This window comes from Ambystoma mexicanum, chromosome 13, assembly GCF_040938575.1.
Source record: "Ambystoma mexicanum isolate Mex_15411 chromosome 13, UKY_AmexF1_1, whole genome shotgun sequence".
Classification (NCBI taxonomy): Eukaryota; Metazoa; Chordata; class Amphibia; order Caudata; family Ambystomatidae; genus Ambystoma; species Ambystoma mexicanum.
The window spans coordinates 670,543,901-670,568,640 of NC_090938.1; the positions used below are offsets into that span (position 1 = coordinate 670,543,901).

At 50.2% G+C, this 24,740-nt stretch overlaps 1 protein-coding gene across 4 annotated transcripts in view; it reads left to right on the forward strand.

Moving 5' to 3' along the window:
• MLLT6 (MLLT6, PHD finger containing) overlaps positions 1-24,740 on the forward strand; it is a 1,444,709-nt gene that overhangs the window by 1,254,915 nt on the left and 165,054 nt on the right. For all 4 annotated transcript variants that reach the window (XM_069634689.1, XM_069634688.1, XM_069634691.1 and 1 more), the window contains one exon: positions 5,042-5,230. In XM_069634689.1, coding sequence (XP_069490790.1) covers positions 5,042-5,230 — 189 coding nt within the window. The remainder of the gene's footprint in view (positions 1-5,041; positions 5,231-24,740) is intronic.

Below are 24,740 nucleotides of genomic sequence, written 5' to 3' on the forward strand. Positions count from 1 at the left end.
CATCTTGCTGCGATCTCCCGATACACCAGAACCACGGGGCAGACGTCCTTGTGGTCTCATCGTCTGGTGAAAGAGTACATGAAGGGACTGTTCAGATCGTTCCCGCCGGTGAAGGCTCCGGCCCCGGCGTGGGAGCTCAACGTGGTGCTGACCAAGCTCATGGGACCTCAGTTCGAGCCTCTGCACTCGGCCCCGTTGAAGTTCCTGTCGCGGAAAACAGCGTTTCTTGTGGCCATCACCTCCGCACGACGAGTGGGAGAGATCCAGGCCCTATCTTGCAAGCCACCATACTTGACTTTTCACGACACGAGGGTGGTGCTCAGGACGCACCCCTCCTTCATGCCCAAGGTGCCGTCGGAATTCCACCTCAACGAAACCTTGGTGTTGCCTGTGTTTTTCCCGTCGCCTTTGTCGCTGGCTGAGAGGACTTTGCACTCGCTTGATGTGGCTAGAGCGCTGAAGTTCTACGTGGACCGCACAAAGTGTTTTCGGAAGACGTCACAACTCTTTGTGAACTTTGGACCTGTCAATCAGGGGAAGGCTCTCTCGAAGGCTTCCATTTCCAGGTGGCTCTCCGGCTGTATCATGTACTGTCATCGGTTGGCAAACCGACCGCTGCCTGGCCGTCCGAGAGCCCATTCCACCAGAGCGATCGCAGCTACCACGGCGTTCCTATCTGGTGTGCCCCTGCTGGACATATGCAGGGCTGCTACGTGGAGGTCGACGCACACCTTCATGAAATTCTACTGCGTCGATCGGGATTCCAGGGAGGAGTCCAGGGTCGGCCAAGCAGTGCTGCGCAACCTGTTCGCCTGAGGTGAGCCTGGTGAGGAGGTAAGATTGCTTAATGTTGAGTTTGATGTAATGCTTAATGTTGAGCCTTTGCCACCTCCCGTGGTTGTGCATGTGTGTACTGCTATGTATTCTTTATTCATGAGCATGTGAATCCATGCCAGACCCCATTCTGGAGAAGAAACAAGTTACTTACTTGTAACTGTTGTTCTCCAGCATGGGTCTGGCATGGATTCACATGCGAACCCTCCCGCCTACCCCTCTGCGGCTCTTCACTTGGTCATACTGCCACTTCACGTGCTTCCAAATCTGAAGATGGCTGCCAGAGGCGGGGCTTAGGTAGAGGGCAGTCATTGGCTGTGGTCAGTATGACGCAGAGACCAGTGATTGGTTACTACTACGAAAGACAGATCAGAAACGAAACTGATACTGGTTTTTTCTTTACCGAGGATTCCCAGCCTGACGAGGGGGAATATTCATGAGCATGTGAATCCATGCCAGACCCATGCTGGAGAACAACAGTTACAGGTAAGTAACTTGTTCCTTACATTTTCAAAGGACATTTTTATTTACTCTTTGGATGTGAATGTTTCAGTGCTCTTGTATGCTGGATATCACTGTCTGCTCAAGTATTGATTCAGAATTGGCTATTCCGTTGTATTGTTTATTTATGGAGCGCACCTGGGCCGTTAAGCAACTGGGCGCTTGCAAGAAATAAAAACTTAGGTTACAGGTACAAGAATATTTTACATTTCTTATGTTACAGAATCATATATCGGGCATTTCTTATGTTACAATGTCACATGATTTACAAGTAGGATATGTTAGTTTCAAATATTTTACATTAAATATACATAATATTTGGTGCAGTTGAAGCTTTTAACAGTCGGTGTGGCGCCAGAGTTTGACGTTAGCTTTGAACACATGGAAGGACAGGGTAGCTCTGCACGAGTCTGGGATAGAGCTCCAGAGATGAGCTGCTAGTACTGGGAAGCTGGTCCTTCCAGTTCTTTTCAGTTTAAAGTTGGGGATTTTGATGCTATTAGAGTGGGCCTTTCTGATGGGTCGTTTGGATGTGTACTTTGTGAATTTCTCTGTGAGGTATGCAGGTGCTTTACTGTTCAGACAGTTGTGTGTAATGTTCAGAGTTTTGATACGGTCGTTGATGGCCAGCCAGTTGGCAGCTCTTCTATGGTCAGATATGTGTTGTCCTTTAGGAATTCCTAGAGCTGTTCTAAGGGCATTGTTCTGCAGAGTTTGGAGTTTGTTGGTGTTGTGTTTACTGGTGCCTGGGTACAGTGCATTGCAGCAGTCTAATTTTGAGAGGATGAGGGCTCGCGCTATGGTGGTACAGCTGTCTGTGGACAGGTATGGTTTGCAGGCGTGAATGAGTTTGCAGGTGTAGCTAGTTGCTGAGGCTGTAGCATTTACTCGCTTGTCGAGGGTGAGAGCTGAATATAAGTAGTATCCTAAAGTTTTAACTTCCTTGGCTACTTTGATTTTTATGCCATCAATAGTGATGGAATTGTACGAATGGGATAATTTAAGTTTACTGGTAGACCCGATGATTAGGAGCTCGGTCTTGTCGTCGTTAAGACATAGGCCATGTGTGGCCATCCAAGTTTGGATGATTTGGTAGATTTTATTTATGTGTCTGGTGTCATTGTCATAGTCTCCCTGGATTGGGATAGGAATCTGGGTGTCATCAGTGTAATTGGTGTTTGAGACCCCTAGTTTATCCAATATATCAAAGAGAGGCTTTTTAAAAATATTGTACAAAGTGGGGGCAACACACAACCCTTGAGGGACACCACAGGTGATGGGGACTGGGTCCGCTGCTGATATAGGTGAGAAGACTCTTATGGTTCTCTTATCCAAGAATGAGTTTATCCACGCCGTGGCTTTTGTGGAGAAGTTGGCCGGTGAGGTGGTTACAAAGTACCTTGTGATCTACCCGGTCGAAGGTGGTCTAGGAGTAGGAGAATAGAAATGTCTCCTCTATCTTTGCGTTCATCTAGTTGGTTTTTTAGATCAAGGAGAGCCGTTTCGGTTCCATGTCTCGGTCTAAATCCTGATTGTCTGGTCCCTAGTAGATTGTTGATCTCCAGGTAAGATTGGATCTGTAGATATGCAGCTTTATCTAAGATTTTGAGGAGGAACGGGACAGTTGTTATGGGCCTATAGTTCATTGGGACATTAGGGTCCAAATTTGCTTTTTTCAGTACAGGTAGTATCCAGGCATCTTTGAGGTTGGTAGGCACAGAGCATGATTTGAATGATGCGTTGATAAATGATGTGATGAAAGGGGCTAGTTCATGTACAGCCTCTTTGATAATTGGGGCTGGACAGGTGTCACCAAGGCATCGAGACGGTTTAAGAGACGTAATGATATTCTTAGTTTCCACAATAGAGATGGCTCTAAAACTGAATTGGTTAAGAGGTTTAGTTTGGTTGGCAGCAAGTTCCTGAAGGATGGTTTCTTGCATGGAGAGGGCAATGTTGTGGAGGGAAGATTTTTTGGCTGATATTTTGTCTTGTAACATTGTGATTTTGTTACATAAGGCCTTTTGAATGTTAGTGCACCAGGCTTTGTCTTTGGTACAAGAGTCTATGGGTGCAATTGGGGGTTCTAATTCTCTCAGGATGGAGAAGATTTCCCTGGTATTTGAGTTCACTTTTTGTGATGTCTTATTGATCTTACTGTGCAGATGCAGCGGTCCAGCCCCTTTGCCTTTATTTGTTATGTTGTATTTTGTTTCTTTCTTTACTTGTTTCTTCAGTTTGCATGTTTTTATTTTTTTTGACTTTGTAGGCTTTGATTAATCTGTTTTTGTGTTGACACTATTTGTTTGCTATTCAAAGAATTCTCCATTCCATTTCCCCACATTCCACATTCTACTCAGCCACAACAATGACTTCTGCTGAATAAACCACACTTCCTGTTTCCTGTCCCCACTTCTTATCCTCCCCCTTTACTCTACATTGGCACTCTCCATCACCTGGTTCCCTGGGCCAACTGCTGTCTCTCCCTACCCCCTCCATAGGAGGTGTTACAAGTGAGCAAAAGCATAAAAAGGATCTTAAGCCCAGCGCCTATCTTAGACACAGATCCACCGTCTCTAGACAATGGCGGCCTGCTGTAGTGAGAATCAATTTCAATGTCCCAGTTCAAGTGAAGACTTTCAGGGCATGTGTGGGATGCGGCTTGCCAGCGGGCCACTCTGTTTCCCGGTGAGATTGTTGAAAAGCTGAATGTCAGGTGCGTTTTGTTCATGTTGGTGAGCTTGTTGAGATTGTTGAAAAGCTGAATGTCAGGTGCGTTTTGTTCATGTTGGTGAGCTTGTTGAGACTGTTGAAAAGCTGAATGGAGCCCTCGGCAGTCTTGCAGTGGATGACATCATTGCCTGAGTCCAGGTCGCATGCAACTTTGGGATTGCCTGATCGGTGTATGGACTGTTCGACGGTCTGCAACTTTTTCGCCTTCTGCCTTCTCTCTTCCGTTCGGGCTGCTTGCTCCTCCTCTGCAGATTCTTCTGAAAACTTTTATTTCCTAGGGGAAACAGAAAAAGACTGGCTTGTAGTGTGCACAACCGATATGAGGTAAGAACAGGCAGTACTCATTAAAAATATGCAGGAACATGCAGATGGGACTGGGATCAGGGCCATTCCACATCATGCCTGTGGTGCAGGAGTGGCTCTGGTGAAAACCCTGGTAGGCCTCCCACCCCAAGACGAGAGGGCTCCCATTCCCTCTTGACGGGGATAGGTAACAGACCCTGTCGCTGTGTTTGTACCTAGAATGTCTTCTGGCTAAACCACCATTTTTTCACTTATTCATTTCATTTGTAAAGCGTGCACAAACCCTTAGGCATTAGGGAGTTTCACTTCATATCAAAGTGTATATTTTCTGTGACCTTTGAATTATTTCACCTTAAAATACTTTGAAAATGACTGACTGGGAAGAAGCATCTATTGCTTCTCAACATAATTGTTTTCTTCCTGCTTGTCAAGTTGCTTTTCTTTCAATTTTTCCCCTTCTTGTCACACACCCCCCCTCATTGCTATACTGTCTTTCCCTCTAAATCCCCTTCTCCATCTCCTTTATCTACCACGCACTTACTCTTCTTTCCCCCTCATTCTCAATGGCCTTTTTCCCGCTTGTGATCATGGTTCTCTTCCTGTGTCTTTCTACTTAACTACATTTCTTATCCGCCTCACTCTGTCTACTTACTGTTTACTTCTTCTTCAGTTGTAGAAATGTTGAAGGCACTGCATTCGTTGCAGAAGGAGAATCAATGCCTCCAGGAGCAGATCATGACCTTAACTGCCAAAAAGGAACGTCTGCAACACCTCAACATCCAGCTATCGGTGCCCTTCCCAGTAGTTGGTGCAAGCAATGGGCCCACAATTCACACACACAGTCTCCTGCCTCAGAACGGTAAGGCGCTCATGGGTAGATGTAATTGTGCAGCAAGGTTTTAGCAAAAGGGCTCTAGTTGTTTTATTGACATGTCTGGCATGCATTTCCACAAGCTTGGCGGAACATTTTTTATGGTACAGAAGGATCATTAATAAAGTCCAGCCAGATAGTATTGTTGTCTTAGATACATGTGGGTGAGGCAGCTGGATTAAATCTGCTTTCCTTTTACATACAGATTTTCAGTATTTAGCGTCAGTTGACTCTGAAAGCAGCTAACTTTGCTAATGTCTCCCATTAACAATATGTGGCACCTAGTGAAACGGCTTGATCGAGTTATGGCATTACTCAATGACATCTCTGGTATAGCGCACTTCCCAGGTCTGTTTCTTGAGGTGTTTTGGTGTGCCGTCATAATCTCTCTCCTGTACCAAATCACCTATTCCATGTCTTGGTGAATATTCCACAATTCCAGGCTTATGTGCTTGGTAGCCACCCACATTATTTTTTGCATAGTTTGCTGTGGTATTCCCTAATTCTCCATTGTACTTTGTGATTTACTTTCCCCTGATGCCCCCTCATTTATGCTGTGCCTTGGTATTCCCAATCACCACTGTTTGATATTCTACCTTTGTAACTCCAAATAATTCCCTTGTGTTGTGTGCCTTGATATCTACCAATATTCTCTCCTGTATTATAGGCCTTGATTTTGGGCAGCTGTGTGTTTTTTAATTTATTTCCCAATAATCTCTGCTTGATAGTGGCTTGACTCCCCCGGCCCTCACCACACACCCACTCCCCTCAGAGATCAATCCACATCTCAGTTGTAGGGCACCCCTGTATAGATCCTGACACTCCAATGTGTAAACGTGGATGAGCAGTCAAGGCACTATTCTCAAAAGGGGAGCAGGAAGTAAAAAAGGTACAGGGTAGCATATAGCATCACACAATAAGTGGTTTACACAGTGTGTGTGTATGAAAGAACAAGTTACCCCTGGTAATGTTCTTTCGATTGGATGTTCCTCCCACGTATTCCTCATTTTATGATATTATATCTCGGCAGCTTTGCTGCTTCGGGAAAAAAAATGTCAGCAGAGGGTGTTGTATGCAATGTTGTCGCGTTGATCTCCCTCGAGGGCCTCAGTCGAGCGTTGACGTATTGTGAGTATATATAGCGCATGCAGTGCCCGTTGGTTTCAGTTCTGTTTTTTCCTTTCCCCTTTTTGAGGAAATATACAGGCGTACCCAGGACCGCAAGCTCTCAGAAAGCGCACAGTGTAATACACGCAAATTGTGCAGCGCGGTAAACTGGGAGGGGCGATGAGGAATACGTGGGAGAAACATCCAATCAAAAGAACGTTACCAGGGGTAAGTAACTTGTTCTTTGAATGGATTGTGTCCTCCCACGTATTCCTCATCTTATGATAGACTCATATAGCAGTGACAGTCTTAGCAAAAAGTCCTCCCTGACTGGAGGAAGAATGCAGAAAGTAGTGTTTGACAAATGTATGAATGGATGACCAAGTGGCTGCTGAACAGATGTCATTACTTGGGACACCCCTTTGAAGATCTGCAGATGTTGCCATGCCCCTTGTGGAATGAGCCCTTAGGCCTTCTGGCGGGTCCTTTCCCATGAGTCTATAACACTCTCCAATGGCCAGTATAACCCACCTGCATATTGTTTTTTTGGTGACTGCCTGGCCCCATTTCGGGCCGGTATACCCAATAAAAAGTTGATCATCCTGACAGAATTTAGTCATTCTTGAAATGTAAAAGCTTAGAGCCCTTTTTCGGGTCTAGTCTTTGTAGTCTCTCTTCCTCTTTGCCTGAATGAGGAGGATAGAAAGTTGGTAGCGTATCTTTTGCGACTGATGGAAGTCAGAGACTACCTTCGGTAGGAATTATGGTTTTACCCTGAGAATGACTTTCTTTATAGAAAGTAGTATGAGGAGGCTTGCAAGAAAGAGCCTGCAACTCGCTTACCCTGCCGGCTGATGTTATTGTGATAAGAAGGACTGTTTTCAATGTTAGGAGCCTTAAAGGACATGAATGTAAAGGCTCGAACGGAATACATGACCGGAATTTTAATACACGGTTTAAGTGCCAAACAGGTACATTAAAAGGAACTGGAGGGTATACATTAGTAAGTCCCTTTGGAATTTGTACAATCAAGGGGATTTTGAAATAGGAATCCTCTTCTGAGGAGCGCCTAAAAATTGAAAGCGCTGCCAGGTATCCTTTTATGGTTCCAATCTGGAGCACCAGATTGGCTAAATTTAACAGGAAAGAGAGCACCTTGGGTGTGCCACACTGGAATGCATCCACATTCTCATCCTTGCACCAGTTACTGAATTTATTCCAATGACACCGGTACAAGGATTTGGTTGCTGTCCTTCTGGCCGAAAGCAAAATCTTCATTACGTCATCCGGGAGGCCCCAATCCTTGTATCTCAGCCTCTCAGAAACCATGCGTGAAGGCTGAGTGTTGTGACCTCTGGATGGGGAACCTGACCTACCTCTTGCGAGAGAAGGTCCGGGTACCACGTCCTCCTTGCCCAATCCGGAGCAATTAGGATCATGGATTTCCTGAACTTCTCAACCTCCTGATCATGTGAGGAATGACAGCGACTGGAGGAAAAACATGTAGGAGTGGAAATTCCCAGTCCACCACGAACGTGTCTCCTAGAGCTCCTCTTGGGGGAAATTCCCTTGAGCAATACAGCTCGCACTTCCGTTGGCACTGAACACAAACAGATCCACTTGAGGGGTTCCCCAAAGGGTGAAGATCTCTTGAAGGACTTCTGAGCTAGTTCCCACTCGTGGGAGACTGTGTTGTGCCTGCTCAGAGCGTCTGCCGCCGTGTTCTTCTCTCCGGCTATGATGAACTGATGACAGAGAGATTCCTTCTTGTATTGCCCAGAACCAGAGCTGCAATGCCTCTCTGCACAGTGGTAGTGACCCTACACCTCCTCTCTTGTTGAGGTAGTACATAGCCACTGTGTTGTCATTATCAGGACATTCTTTCCCCATACAGAGGGCAGGAAGTCCTTCAGCGCTTGTCTGATTGCCCTCAGCTCCCAAGGTTTGATATGTAGTTTGGACTCCGATGGAGACCAACGACCGCTGATTGTCAGTTCATTGGTGTGGGCTCCCAACCCATGAGTGAGGCGTCCGCCACTACCATTATCTCCGGCCATGGTTGCCAAAAAGATTCTCCCTTGAGAATGTTGTCTTTGCAAGCAAACCATAGAAGATCCTTAGCAACTCTGCTCGGAACTTGCAGTTGGTCCGACATACTCCCTGAGAACTGGGACCACTGTGTCCCAAGAGCCCATTGAAGGGATCTCATTCTCAATCGGGCCTCTGGCACCAGAAAAATGCAGGATGCCATGAAACCGAGCAACCTCAGAAGATCGCAGTCCAGAAGATGCTGGACATTCTGGAATTTTGTTTCCATCTGCTGAACATGTTGAGCTCTCACCTCGGGAGGCAAGTCTTTCCCTGAGTATGTATCCAGGACAGCTCCAGTGAATTGGAGTCTTTGCAATGGTATCATATGGGGCTCTTTTAATTGAGGGAGAAGCCCAGTCTGTGAATAGTGTGGCAGGTGATACTGAGGTGTTCCTGGACTTGTTCGGGTGAACGAGCCCTGATCAGCCAATCATCCAGGTAAGGGTGGGTGAGAATCCCCCCACTCTCCTGGGACTTGCTGCCACTACCGCAATCAACTTGGTGAAAACCCTCGGCGGAGGTCAGCGCTAATGGCAGAAATCGAAACTGATAATGAGAACCGCGAACCTCAGGTACTTTCTGTCTTTCTTGAGATGGATTGGCACATGAAAGTAAGCATATTGAAGGTCCAATGATACCAACCAGTTTTGGAGTTGGAGAGCCTGAAGGATCTGAGAAAGGGTAACCATCTTGAACTTGTCCTTCCTGAGGAACTTGTTCAAGTTTCTTAAGTCCAAGATAAGTCTCAATCTTCCGTCCTTCTTGGGAATGAGAAAGTAGGGGGAATACCAACCCTTGTTCCTCTACGCTACAGGTACATGTTCTATTGCACCTTTCTCTAGCAGGATAAACATTTCCTGCACAAGGAGCGGATCCAGAATGTTGACAGAGTTGTATACCGGTGGATGATCTTGAGGCAGTAACCTACTGTTTCCAATGCCCAAGCATCTAAAGTAATGCCCTGCCATTCATTCAGATGCTGAGAAATTCTGCCTCCCACTGGGGTCTTGTGAGTCAAGGCCTCAAGAGTGGCTTGGAGGCGGATGCAGTAGCGGCTGAGGGTAAAGGTGCCGCTGCTGGGGCTTATTTAGCACCCTTTCCTTGTCCACCATGAGGCAATCTTCTTTGTCCCCTTTGTCCGGAGTGTCCTCTTCCTCTACTAATTGATGAATAGAAACGAAAAGAACGACCCCTCCGGGAAGATGAGCCTGAATAGGGTTTTTGAGGTTGTCGAATGGAGGCGCTAAGGGATTTAGCTGCCGCCTTGAGTTCTGCAGATTATCCAGACTCTCATCCGCCTTGCTGCAGAACAACCTCGAGCATTCAAAGGGCATGTTAAACAGTCTGGCCTGCACGTCCGGTGAAATTCCCGACTTCCTCAACCACGCAACTCTGCATAGTACGGTGCTAGCAGCCATGGATCTGCTGATGCGGTCAGCAGTATCCAAACCTGACTGGAGCCATTCTCCCATTGCCTAGGAAGCCTTCTCTTTCTTCGCCTTCAGGGATATGATCAGCCGCCAATACAGCCCCATGTAGATTTCAAGGCCATGCTGCCATGCGTGAAGACCTTACGTGACCAGGCCTCTACTTTCTTGTTATCTCTATCGGAGGGATAGAGGGGCAAACGGATTGCCTGGTTGATGTGGCAGCCTGAACTACCAAGCTCTCAAGTGTGGGGTGCTTGGTCATGTATTATGGATCGCTGCTGGAAGGCCTGTACTTCCTTGTAAATTTTGTTAACTGCAGGTCTAGATTCCGGGGCTTCCCAATTTCCAGTGACCTTCCCCTAAAGGGCTTTGTGGAAAGGCAAAATTGGGTCCTTTTGAGGGCCTTGGTCTAGGATGTCAGTCATATCATCCTGTTCATACGTAGGGGAAGCTCTCCTCCAACCCATAGACTATGACCCTCTTCATGAGAGATCTATAGGTCGAATCTGCATGCTCAGAAGGGTCATGCCTGCCAAATTCTAGTTCTGGCGAGGTGTCCAGACCACTAGCCAACTGGAGAGAATCGCAAAGGTATCTCATTTTGCACTCTTCATTAATTGGCTCTTCGAGGGGATCGGGTCCTCCGACGTATTCCATATCTATGACCGGTAATCACCACAGCTGTGCTGCTCCGGAAACTTTTTTCGGCGTCTGCGTCCTACGTCGATGCGCCGTCGTCGAGGACCTCGTCCGACGTCATCCGGTGTGATAAGTAGGATGCTCGACGCCTGTAGCCTCAGTTCTGTTTTTTCCGCGAACGTGTTGCTTCGTGAATCTCGGTTAACGCCTCGACTCTTTGGCGTTCTGTTCTTCGAACCTGTTCGTTTTTGTGAGAAAATCCTTTGTGTGAAGATGTCTTCTACTTCGTCTTCGACCCCGCGTCCGGGCTTCAAGAAGTGCGGGGAGTATGGGTCCAAGATGTCGGTGACAGACTCGCACAACGCCTGCCTCTGGTGCCTTGGGGAGGCCCACGACACGGATGACCGTATCGAATGCCAGTCGCTCACGTCCAAAGCCTTACATGAACGTAAGAAGTTGTTGTCGGTAGGTCGGGTGTCCAAGCCCCGGAAGTCGAAGTCTGCGGGGCTTTCGACAGATGATTCGAGAGGTGACTCTCCGCGTCATCGTCGGAGGTCTCGTGGGTCTCCTTCTAGGAGTCGGTCTCGCCACTCCTCGGCCTCTTCGAGGCATTCTCGGAAGCACCGACAGCGGTCCTCTTCCAGGTCCTCTTCTGAGGACTCTGCCTGGCACGTCGCTTACCCCACCAGCCGTGCGACGCCGGAGGAATGGGCTTCCTTCGGGAAGAAAATGCTGGCGATTCTCGAGTCGCAGGGTACTAAGCCGTCCGTGCCCCCGAGTGGGGTCGGCCGTGAGAGGTCGAGAGACACCGCTCGCAAGAGTGGTCGGCACGAGTCACGGCAGAGGTCCCGTTCGGACAAGGGGACTCGTTCTCGACGTACCCGTTCCAGGTCCCGGTCCTCGACGCGTTCGAGACCATGTGCACCTGTGATGTCTTCGAGGAAGACATCGACATCTGAGGCGTCGAGAGCGTCGACAGGCTTTCTCGAGGCTCCGGCTCAGAGGAAGTCGTCGAAGCTCAGGTGGTCGAAGGACACGCTCGGAGCTCCGGCTTCGAGGACTGTGTCGATGCCATTGATGCTGGTGGCGCTGCATCTGACGTCGATCCTCTCGGCGCCGATGTCTGTTCTCTCGACGCCCTCGATGCCTTTCGAGGGCGGAGTGTTGGAGGTACCCTGTGGCACGGGGGAACCCCTAGGAAGGCTCTGGTTAAGAGCAAGCACTCTCGGGTGCCTTCTTTTCGCCACCTGGAATATATTTCGGAGGTGGATGAGGATTCTGATGGCCTGGTTCCTAGTCGGGTTCCAGATGAAATGGTCTCGGGCCATAGTCAGTTTGACGATTTGAGGCAGTCACTGCATGATGCCAGTGGACTGGACACCTCTCTGGAGGTGGAGTTTTGTAGGTCCGAGCCTGGCTCTCATGACGATTCCTCGTACCGGCACCTTATGGCTAGGGTTTCCGAGTACTTTGGATGGTCTGCTCCCCCAGGGGAGTTTGTGCAGGATGATCTTACGGACGTCCTTGATGTTGGTCCCCCAACTGACCCGGTACTGCCGTTTCATATGGCTCTACAGAGAAGGGTGGCGGCGGCTTGGACTGCTCCAGAGAGTCTCCCGGCGGTGGGCAGGTCATTGTCGCGAAAATACCATCCAGCCAGTAGCGACCCCTGCTACTTGACCAGGCACCCCACTCCGGAGAGTTTGGTGGTGCAGGCGGCCACGGCCCCGGCAAAGCAGGCGTCATACCCTACCATCCCTCCTGATGGGGACGACAAACGTTTTGATGGCTGGGCGAAGAAAGTGTTTTCTTCTGGTGGTATGGCGCTTCAGGCGGCCAACTCCATTTGTGCCTTGTCTCGTTTCACACACACTCTGTGGAACGGTGTTGCGTTAGCGGCTGAACATATTCCCGAAGGGGACGAACTTGATGGTTTCCTTGCTATGGTCCAGGATGGTAAGGATGCCATGTGTGAGTCCGTTCAGTCGGGTTTGGACATGGCTGAATGCATCAGCAGGTCCATGGCGGCGAGCACCGTGATACGCAGGTTTGCGTGGTTGCGGAAGTCGGGGTTTGCTCCTGATGTGCAGTCCCGGCTCCTCAACATGCCCTTTGACGGTGAACACCTTTTTGGCAGCATGGCTGACGAGAGCCATGAGAGGTTGCAGACCTCCAAAGCTGCAGTGAAGTTGTTGGGCGCTGCAGTTCGCCAACCGCCGCCTTTTCGTCCTAGGGGACAGCAATGGAGGGGTGGTTCCTTTCGCTATTACTCGTCCTTCAGTAAAGCGAGAAGAGCTGGCAGTCAGAGGCCAATGCAGGGGTACCAGAGGTGGACGACAGGGTACCCGTGGTGCCAAGGCCACTCGGGCAGTTGCCTCTTTGCCCTCAGGTAACGCCGCAGCCGCTACCACTCGGTCATGAGGCCATGTCCCATGGTTCGCCGGTTGGGGGAAGGTTGGCGCAGCATCTTGTAGAGTGACGTGCCATTACTTCAGATGTGTGGGTTCTGGAGATCATAACCCACGGCTACTGTCTTCCCTTTTGGCAGAGGCCTCACGACAATCCACCGGGGAACCTCTCTTTGCAGAGTCCGGATCCGCTCCTTGCGCAGGAAATTCAAGCCCTGCTGGAGAAAGGCGCCATAGAACTGGTGCCTGTAGCGGAGAGGAACAAGGGATGGTATTCCCCTTATTTTTTGATTTCAAAGAAAGACGGGGGATTGAGACCCATCATGGACTTGCGCAGTTTGAACAAACTCCTCAGGAAGGACAAGTTCAAGATGGTTACTCTCTCTCAAGTCCTCCAGGCCCTTCAGCTTCATGACTGGTTGGTGTCTCTCGACCTCAAGGATGCTTACTTCCATGTGCCGATCCATCCCAAGCACAGGAAGTACCTGAGGTTCGCGGGTGGCGACTCGCACTTTCAGTTTCGGGTCCTGCCGTTCGGATTGACCTCCGCCCCGAGGGTTTTCACCAAGCTCATGGTGGTGGTGGAAGCGCATCTCAGGCAAGGGGGGATTCACGTCTACCCCTACCTGGATGATTGGTTGATCAGGGGGATCTCTCCCGAGCAAGTCCTGGATCATCTGTCCGTCACCTGCCACTCCCTTCACAGGCTGGGCTTCTCCCTCAATTTAAAGAAGTCCCATTTGACGCCAACACAGCGGCTCCAGTACATCGGAGCAGTGCTCGACACTTCCCTGGGGCAGTGTTTTCCTCCCCAGGTGAGGGCTCTTCACATTCAGCAGATGGTGCACAAGTTTCAGCATGCCCAGACGCTCCCAGCGTTCGAGTTCTTGAGGTTGCTCGGCCTCATGGCATCCTGCATTCTTCTGGTGCCAGAGGCTCGCCTGCGGATGAGATCTTTGCAGTGGGCACTCAAGATGCAATGGTCGCAGTCCTCCGGCAGGATGTCAGACCTGGTTCAGGTGCCGCCCTTGGTCGCCCGGGACCTTCTGTGGTGGGCCGTCGAAGGGAACTTGATGAAGGGGGCTCCATTTTGGCTTCCCTGGCCGGAGGTGAAGATCTTGACGGATGCATCCCTCACGGGATGGAGAGCTCATGCCAACGAGCTGACAGTCAGCAGTCGTTGGTCTCCGTCGGAGTCCAGACTCCATATCAATCTGTTGGAGCTGAGGGCCGTCGGGCTAGCCCTGAAGGCTTTTCTGCCGACTGTGCGAGGAAAGAATGTCCTGATCCTGAAAGACAACACAGTGGCCATGCACTACCTCAACAAAAAGGGGGGTGGGGGGCAGGGTCACTTCCTCTGTGCACGGAGGCGATGCAGCTCGAGAGTTTCGATCTTGGCAGTTCATCTGGCCGGAGACGAAAACGTGACGGCGGACGCTCTGAGCAGGCAGAGCACGATCTCTCACGAGTGGGAGTTGGCTCAGGAGATTCTCCTGGAGATCTTCGCCCTTTGGGGGACCCCTCAAGTGGATCTCTTCGCCTCCAGTGTCAACCGGAAGTGCGAGAGGTTCTGCTCACGGGAATTTCCTCCAAAAGGAGTCTTAGGAGACGCATTTGTGGTGGAGTGGTCTTTCCCGGTGCTGTACGCATTTCCTCCAGTCCCCGTCATCCCGCAAGTGCTGCGGAGGTTACGGAAGTTAGGTTCCCGGATGATCCTCATTGCTCCGGCGTGGGCTCGGAGGACGTGGTACCCGGACCTTCTCGACTTGTCCATCTGCCCTCCACGTCGTCTTCCCAACCGAGACGATCTGCTCTCACGGGAGGGGGGTCAGGTTCTCCAACCAGAAGTCAGATCCCTCAACCTTCACGCTTGGCTTCTGAAAGGTCGAGGTATAAGGATTGGGACCTCCCTGAAGACGTGATGGAGGTGTTGCTCTCGGCCCGACGGCCAGCAACAAAGTCTCTGTACCGTTGCCGTTGGCGTAAGTTCTGCGACTGGTGCAGTGTTCAGAATGTGGATCCTTTTGCATGTGACATCCCCATGGTTCTGTCCTTTTTACTTTCTTTGGCCCACAGGGGCTTGCAAGTGGGTACCATTAAAGGTTACCTGGCGGCGCTGTCCAGAGTGTTCCTACTTTAAAATCCCTTTAATTTCACAGTTTCTGAAAGGGCTCACTAATGTGTTCCCTCCGTCACCTTTCCTGGTGCCCGGTTGGGATTTAAACCTTGTTCTTAAGTTTCTTATGGGTGCTCCGTTTGAGCCTTTGCATTCTTGCCCTCTGAAGCTGTTGACTCTGAAAACTGTGTTTTTGGTTGCAGTTACTTCCGCTCGCAGAGTGAGTGAGTTACAGGCACTTTCAGTTAAGCCACCCTTCACTGTATTTCACAAGGACAGGGTTGTCCTTAGAGTTCGTCCTTCTTTTCTTCCGAAGGTGGTTTCGGAATTTCATTTGGCCCAGAAGGTTGTTCTTCCGGCATTCTATCCTCCTCCGCATCCTGGTAAGGAAGTGGAGAGGCTCCATAGGCTTGATCCTAGGAGAGCTTTAAGCTTTTATGTTTCACGCATGTCCCGGGTCAGAGTGGACGATCAACTCTTTATTGGTTACGCTGGAAAGCGTTTGGGACAGGCTGTGACGAAACAGACTTTGTCTCGCTGGATTATTTTGGCCATCTCGGAGTGTTACCGCTTGGCGGGTAAGGACCCGCCGGCTGGCTTGCGGGCCCATTCTACCAGGGGTATGGCTGCATCTACTGCCCTGCAGAGGGGGTGTTCCTATTCGCAACATCTGTGATGCAGCCACCTGGGCTTCAGTACATACATTTGTACGTCACTATTCCCTCGATTCCATCCGAGGACAGGATCTGGCCTTTGGCAAGGCGGTCCTTTGCACTGCTATTTGATTGGCAATTCTAAATTTTGATTCTAAATTCTTTCCCTCCTCCTTGCTCTGGTACTGCTTTGGGAGTCTGTCATAGATATGGAATACGTCGGAGGACCCAATCCCCTCGAAGAACAAGTTACTTTCTTACCTGGTAACGTTCTTTCGATGGGATGGTCCGACGACGTATTCCATATCGCTCCTTCCCTGCCTTCCCCGCTGCAGAATTTCTTTTGCGATTGCAGCTTACGTTCCGCAAGGCTTTGTGTCTGACTGTCAGTTGACTAATGTCACACGTTCTGGGGGAAGAAAACTACAACTGAGGCTACGGGCGTCGTGCTTCCTACTTATCACATCGGATGACGTCAGAGGAGGTCCTCGACGACGGCGCATCGACGTCATCGATGCAGGACGCAGACGCCGAAAAAAGTTTCCGAAGCAGCACAGCTGTGGTGATTACCTATCATAGATATGGAATATGTCGTCGGACCATCCCATCGAAAGAACGTTACCAGGTAAGAAAGTAACTTGTTCTTCTGGCACATTATGAGTGCCAAATTCTAACCCAAAAGGAGGGGAATCCTCTTCAGAGGGCTGTTCATCCTCATATATTGAGGAAATAGACTTAAAACTCTTTCTTCGGAACAGGTCTGAAGACCTTTTCCTGAATGGGCAAAGGCCTCGACAAAGTTGAAGTGGTCGTTGGCGGTGTCCAAGACGGCTTTGGAAATGACGCCGGTTTACTCGGCATTGCCTTCAACGTTGAGATTTTTCACTCTGATGGAGTGGACAGTCGAGATCTTCGATTTGTGTTTCTTCAGTGGTATCGAAGACGGACTCTGATCACTTGTGTACGAGCGTGATACAAATAAATTATCATATCATGTCCCGAGTCGATACCCTCGACGACTTGTCGGGTCGATAACTCTCTCGACATATTGCCAGCTTCATGCTCGGCTTCAAAGAAACAGCCTTCGACTTCCCTGGGTCGTCCGAAAGAGCGACCGGGCATCGTTTTCGTGCGATTCTTTCGAAGGGGTCTAGGCCGCATCTGTAAAAATATGCATCATCTTCATCTAAAATCATCCAATTTTCTTGGGGAATCAGACTTTGTCAGGCATCTGATTACCTCATTAGAGGAATCGGTTGATGGAGACCTATGGCATCTCTTCTTCGCCTTCTTTGAGGAAGACGAATACTGCCTCAATCGACTCCTCGAACTGAACCTCTTCGATTTCTGTTGCCGGGAGGAGTCTCTGGACTCCGACTTTTTTTTCCTTTTTTCAAAGAAGACTTCAAAGCTAATCCCCCTACCGGCAGTTTACCTCTGCACTCCCTGATAGCTTTCTCTGTCATGTCCTGTGTTAGGCAAAGTTTGAGTGCAGTACCCTCTGGGAACACTGCAAGCAACTAGGACTACAGGTGTAAGCAAAACCAACCTTTGGTATAAGTCTGTACTACGCAGTTTTGGTAGCGTTGCTGAGCAGCCAGGCTTATCTCAAGAAGGAATGTGAGCTGTGAGGATGTTACACAGAGGTCTACAATTGCAGGTATTCAAATAAACTCTTACACTCAAGGTTTCTTAGTTCAACACGTATTAATGTATTAATCACACAGTTATAAAACATTGAAGGGAAGGAGGCAATTATAGATAACACATAAATATACTTCATTCTGATGTTTGTTAATCTGCTTAGAATCGCATGCTGTGCATAGTCCAACATCCAGTGGTCACTGCTGAGTATTGCATCTTGATTTTCGAAAGTTGAAAAGTGGACGTCGACATAGGCGTGTCTGTAACACTATCCCTATAGTGACGTGTAGTGTACCCAAAATCCCTCACGCATCGAGGTCCCTCAGGATTGTTTTTTTCCGCCCAGAATACTGGTCGCCTTAAGCAGAGCTCGAAGAGACCTCGCCATTGACTCGAATTATTGTTAACTCATATCACCTCCAGCCCTCTTTTGACGGCCATTCCACATCCCCGCCGAGACCAGATCTTCGATGGACGGTGGTTTTCGACGGACAGTGATCCTATCGGCGCTGCCGACCACGTGGCCCGGCCTCGTCGGCCTACACAGTAGGGAGAGTGGGTTCGGGGAAAATGTTTGTCTCATACTAGAATGCCTTTCCCTTTCTTCCCGCTTTCCTTCCGAGTCGTTATCACTGGTTATGTCCTCAGCTATGGAGAGGACTCCTTTTAGATTTTGCCCTAATTGTAAAGACAAATTTCCGTGGAAGGACAAGCATAAGCGGTGTAACCGCTGCTTGCCCCTCAAGCACGACGAAGCTAGTTGCGTGGCCTGCAAGCTCCTTCGCCCGAAAACTCTGAAGGAGCGCAGAGTTAAAAGGCGGGCAGCCTACGAGTTGTCGAAGGCTGATTCCTCGCCCGCAGCCACTGCGTGCGACGAGGGGGGATAGTGATGACTCGACCTCCGTAACGGAAGTTGTGGACCCCCAAATGGTGCGCTCTCGCTCCGTGGCATTTGTCCCCAGCCCTGACGGGCACAGCTCTGGCCCTGCTTTGGGGCATGTACACCCCGGGGATGCTGACCGACAATTACACGTCACAAAACACACAACCCCCGGCCAGTCTTAGAGTACATCGAAGAAGGCCTCTGCGCCAACGGGTACGTCGACACAGCCGGCCATCCCCAACCACCGTAAGGGTCAGCAGCCATCCCCGCAGCCGCATTCGTGCCTTGCGACCGGGCAGTCGAATACAAAGGGCGCTACCCCTAAAATATCATCCGTCAAGACGCATCGCAAGAAGGCGTCGGTCGACGACAAGGTTCCGGCTCTGCCGAAAACAACTCCTCACAATCAGCTCCCGGAGGGGAGGATGGTCGCTGAAAGCATTGGGAGGATTGTCTCTGAAGACTCCCAGAAGCGGCGGGTGAAAGATTCACCGAAGCCTACTGGCCCACAGGACAGCTTCTCAGAGGGCGACGGGCTGGATTTCCTCCACTTTGTAGGAGAGATCTCGACGCCTGGAAGCGGAAGAGCAAGGTTTTCCGCCACTAGACCGTTCTGGGTCCTCCCACTGGACCAGGGAGAGATTTGGGACCTGAATGAACAGGTTGGATAAGTTTGTGGCCATTTCTGAGCATATCCCACCTAAAAGACCGAGGGAGGTAATCCCTCAAGACCATCGAGCCAAATTCCCTAGACTCTTTGACCCCCAGGAAGAGGAACTGTATACATATGATCTCACTGAGGAGGACCCTCATGTTGATACTCAGGATGATGATGAATTCATGGATACTGAGGACCTACAAGATCCTGTAGGGGGCTTTGAGGAAGACCCTGACATGTGTGACCCACAGCTATGGCAGTCCCCTGGGGCGACAACCGACCCTGACAAATTAGATTTGGCCTCTCCACAGACTACTCCTGTCAGAGAGCCTTCACCTGTGGACGATCAGCCCACGTTTAATGCCATGCTATGTAAGGTGGCTGCACTTTTTCAAATCGTTACGGGAGAAACTACCCCAGAGGTTCATTCTGTTGAAAAAATCATCAAAGAAAAGCCACCTGCTAGCCAGGCCATTCCACTCCTCGCCTCCATCAAGAGGCGCCTCATTCCCTCTTGGTCTACACCAGCCTTAGTCAGGGGTGTTAACCCACGGATTGAGAAGCTCTTTAGCCCCTCACCTGCAGACCCTTTATACATTAGGGGTCATCCCATCCCAGATTCCCTGGTGGTGACCACCACAAGGAAGAGGGCGGGGGTTCCTCTGTCCACCAATGAAGCACCCCCTGATAAAGAGGGGAAAAAGCTCTATGCTCTCGGGAAAAGGATTACATCCTCAGCAGCATTCACTACGCGCATTGCCAACAATACCACCCTGTTGGGGGGGCATGTTGCACGAAGGCCTACAGGAAGTCCCTGAACCTCTTTGCATCCGTCTTTTGGCCACTGTTATAGAAGGCACTCAAGTGAACCAGAGCATCATTAAAAATACCTTAGATGCTGCAGAATAGGGTGGCCATTCCTTAGTCCAGGGCGTATTCCTTAAAAGGCATGCACGGCTTAGGAACTCGGGGTTCAAGCCAGAGACACAGGCGTCGCTCATTAACAAACCCCTGGAGGACTCCAACTTGTTTGGAAAGGCGGTTGACGACGCACTGGAAACTGCAAAAAAGGAGCATGAGACTTTAAAAACCCTGGACCAGATCACAAGACCCCCCAATAAGCGTGGATATGGAAATAGGCGCTTTTTTCGTGGTCAACGACCAGCTCAGCAACACTATACCTCACCCAGCAACTGGTCCTCCCCTCAATGAACCAACACACGTATGCTCAGAGAGGCCAACGTCGTGGCACAGGAAGGGGTCGGGGCCCTACTCCTAGAGGCTCCCAGGCCACTGCCAATAAATGACCCGATAAGTCAGGTCCCCTCCCATGCATCCCCGGTCGGGAATTACCACAGACCGTTGGGTACTGTCAACTATAGCCCACGGTTACTGCATCGAGTTCAGCCGGTCCCTGACATTCAGACCTCCAAAGGGAAGACGTCTCACACCAGAAGATCTTCTCATACTTCTTCAGGAAGCGGAATCGCTGCTGCAAAAAGGAGCCATAGAGGTCGTGCCTCTATCACAGGTAAAGGAGGGTATTTATTCAGTGTACTTCCTTGTACCCAAAAAGGATCTAACCATGCGCCCCGTATTAGATCTGCGCCCAGCAAACAAATTTGTAAAACCTTCAAAATTTCGTATGGTGACTCTGCAGGTAGTAATCCCCATGCTCACACAGGAGGATTACATGGCAACACTAGACATGAAAGATGCATACTTCTATATTTCATTGTTGCCAGCGCACAGGAAATACCTCAGGTTCATGATATAAGGCAAACGCTATCAGTTCAAAGTGCTACTCTTCGGCATAGCCTCAGCGCTAAGGGTATTCACAAAGGTACTGGCAGTGCAGCGGCACATCTGCGCCGGTTGTCCATTCCGGTTTATCCTAACCTCGACGACTGGCTCATAACGGGATTCTTACAAAACATGCTTCTCAAATACCCAAAAGACTACAGACCTCTTGTTCCACCTGGGCTTCTCCATCAACGAGAAGAAGTCCAGTCTAGACCCAAGCCAAGTTGAGCAATTCCTAGGGGCTCTAATTCAAACAAGGGACGGCCTCGTCTTCCCCTCCAACGAGAGGGTCCAAAACATGCTGTTTTAGATCCCTCAATATGTAGCCGGTCGAGAGGTGACGGTACGCAAAGGATGGCGTCCTGTATTTATTTAGTTCCTCACGCGGGCCTGCGCATGCGCCCAATGCAAGAGTGGCTCAACAGCCAGTGGTGTCAGGCCAGCGGACAGTGGGACAATCTAGTAGTTATCTCGCAAGCCCTGGTTCTCTCGCTGCGGTGGTGGTCGAGGGAGAACTTCGAGATGGGGAAATCCTTCACCACGCCCGCAGTGGAAGCCACTCTAACCACAGACGCATCCCTCACAGGATGGGGGGGGCTCACCTGTCCCATAAGACTGCGCACAGAGTTTGGACTCAGTGTGGCGTCCAAACACATAAACATACTGGAATTGTTGGCAGTCTTCAAACCACTGAAGGCCTTCCAGACACACTTACAAGGAAAAACAGTGCTGATCCTCACGGACAGAACCACGGCCAGGTACTACCTGAAAAAGCAGGGGGGCACTCACTCTCCAGGACTGTCCAAGCTGTCCCAGAACATCTGGAAGTGGTCTTTCAAACACATGTTCCTGTTATCACAACATATACCAGGGGAACTCAATCTTCTGGCAGACAGACTCAGCAGAGACTTCCCTCTACCCGCATAGTACGAATGGCGATTACACAAAGACATCGTCTCCGTTTCCGCTGAATGGGGCTTCCCAGAGATAGACCTGTTCGCAACTCTGGAGAACACTCAATGCCAAGATTACACCGCCAGGTACCCCCAGAACCGCTCCAAGGGGAACGGTCTCTGGATAACATGGTCAGGGAAAATTGTCTACGCTGGCCACCCCCCCGACTCTCCTTCTCAACCAAATAGTGCACAAGAGGCACCAGGAACCAATTACCATGATACTGGTGGCCCCCATGTGGCCCCGCCAACCCTGGTTCGATCATCTGATGGAGATGTCACCATCTCCTCCAGTGAAACTACCATGCCTGTACATGTTGTTGCAGGACAGGGGCGAGACGCTGCAACCATGCCCGCAGACCCTGAACATGGCAGCCTGGCTCCTGAGGTCATAGAATTTGGACATTTGCAGCTCCCTCAGAGATGCATGGACTTTCTCAAGGAGGCTAGGAAACCAAACACTCGTTACTGCTACTCTAGTAAGTGGAAACAGTTCGTCTTCTGGTGTAACTCAAGGAGCATCAACCCCGTTGACTGCTCTCCCACACATATTGTGTTATACCTGACTCACTTGCCGGACTCAGGTTTAGTCTTTAATTCTATTAAAGTTCACCTTGCTGCACTCTCCACCTACACTGCGTCACAACATAAGGTGTCATGGTGGAAGGTTCCAGTAATTAAAGCCGTCATGGAGGGAGTGAAAAGAATTCACCCTCCTATATCTAACCCAGCTCCCGGATGGGATCTCAACATCGTGTTAACCAGGCTAATAGGCTCCCCCTTCGAACCCATGCATAAAGCGAGCCTTAAGGATCACACTCTTAAGACTGCTTTCTTGATAGCTATCACCTCCATTAGGAGAGTGAGTGAACTACAAGCGCTCTCTATCCTAGATCCCTTTGTAACAGTTCACAAAGATAAGGTGGTTCTACGCACACACACTAGGTTTGCACCGAAATTCATTTTGAAGTTTCATGTCAACCAGTCTATAGAACTACCAACGTTCTTTCAAATCCCTTCAAACTCGGGCAAGAAGAGCCTACACACACTCGATGTGCGCAGGGTGGTCATGTTTTATATGGAAAGAACTTGTCCACTAAGAAAGACTAATCAGTTCTTTGTCTCAGTGGCAGCAGGAAGAGAAGAAGATGCAGTTTCCAAATCCACTATCTCTAGATGGATTGTCCAGTGCATCACTCTCTGCTACACTCTTGCTAAGAGAGAACTGCCCTTCAAGCCTAGAGAACATTCTACTCGAGGCACTGGGGCATCCATAGCATACATTGCAAATGTTCCCCTTGAGTCCATTTGCAAAGCGGCAACCTGGAGTTCTGTACACACCTTTACAAAACACTATGGTCTAGATGCCCATTCTAGATCTGATTCCCAGGTGGGACAAGCAGTACTAAGACATTTTTTTGAAGGGATTGTGTCCTCCAACGTATTCCACATCTATGACCGTAATATCTATGACAGTAATCACCACAGCTGTGCTGCTTGGGAACATTTTTGGCGTCTGCGTCCTGCGTCGATGACGTTGATACGCCCCTTCGAGGACCTCCTCCGATGGCTGCCGTCACCCGATGTTATATGTAGGACGCACGCCGCCTGTAGCCTCAGCTCTGTTTTTTCCGCGAACATGTTTGCTTCGGAATCTCAGCGCACCTCGGTTCTTCTACTTGTTGAATCGGTTCTTTGTTCTTGGTTTGTAGTTCGAATTATGCCTTCTTCTTCTACCCCGAGGTGGGGCTTCAAGAAGTGCCGCGGCTGCGGTTCCAAGATGTCGCTTATGGACCCGCACGACATCTGCCTGTGGTGCCTCGGCGAGGACCACACTACCGATGACTGCAACGAATGCCAGTCTTCAACGTCGAAGGCCTTGCGGAAGCGAAAGAAGAAGCTTTCTGTAGGTAGAGTTTCCAAACGCCGTAAATCAAAATCCGCTGGGCTTTCGACCGACGATTCGAGGGGCGACACTCCGCGTCGGCGTAAATCCAGGGGGTCTCAGTCCGGAGTGGTTCCTGCCATTCCTCTGCCTCTTCTAGGCTACTCGCGGAAGTGCCTTCACCGGTCGCCTTCCCCGTCCGAGGACTCCGCCACACGGAGGGTAGCTTGTCCCAACAAGCATTCATCTCCGGCGGAATGGGACGCATTTCGTAAGGAGATGATGGCGATTTTCGAATCGCAGGGCTCCGTTCCGTCTGCGCCTTCGAGAGAAGTCGGCAAGGAACGCGCTAGGGTCATCGCTCGCACGCCTTTGGGCTCGGGCGGTCGGCGCCATCATCTGGAACCGTCAAAGTCCCGATCGGGCAAGGTGTATCGCTCTAGCCATGCCCGCTCGAGGTCCCGGTCCTCGACACCCTCGAGACCATTGGAGCCTGTGAGGCCTTCTAAGAAGGCATCGATGTCATCGCCGCCATGTCCGTCGAGAGACTCTCTCGAGGCTCTGCCTCCGAGGAAGTCATCAACACCATTGGCGCCAAGGCCGTCGAGGGACACGCTCGGGGCACCGGCCTCGAAGCCGTTGGCGCCTCGTTCTGCGTCGATGCCGATTCCGTCAACACTCTCGACGCCTTTGAGGTGGCTTTATCGGAGGTGCCCCGGAGACTGGTGGAAACCCAGAGGAAGGCTAAGTCAGTGAGGCCTGTTTGAGACTTTTTCTGTACCTTCATCCACGGATTTATTCCAGCCTTTGTATTACATCTGAGTTGAATAAAGGGTCAGACGTGGAGGGGTTTGTTACTCCTGAGGTTCCTGATGTCTGGTCATAGCCAATTGGAAGACCTTCATCAATCTTTACATGACGCAAGTGGTCTTGATACCTCCCCGGAGGAGTTTGGCAGGCCTGAGCATGGTACACTTGCTGACTCCTCGTACAGGCGCCTCATGTCGAGGGTGACGGAGTATCTGGGGTGGTCTGCTCCACCTGTGGATTTTCTGCAGGATGACCCAACGGATATCCTTGATCAAGGTCCACCCACTGACCCGGTGTTGCCATTTCATATGGCTTTACAAAGAAGGGTGGCGGCGGCTTGGACTGCTCCGGAGAGTCTCCCGGGAGTGAAGAAGTCTTTGCCGAAAAAATACCATCCAGCCAGTGGTGACCCCTGCCA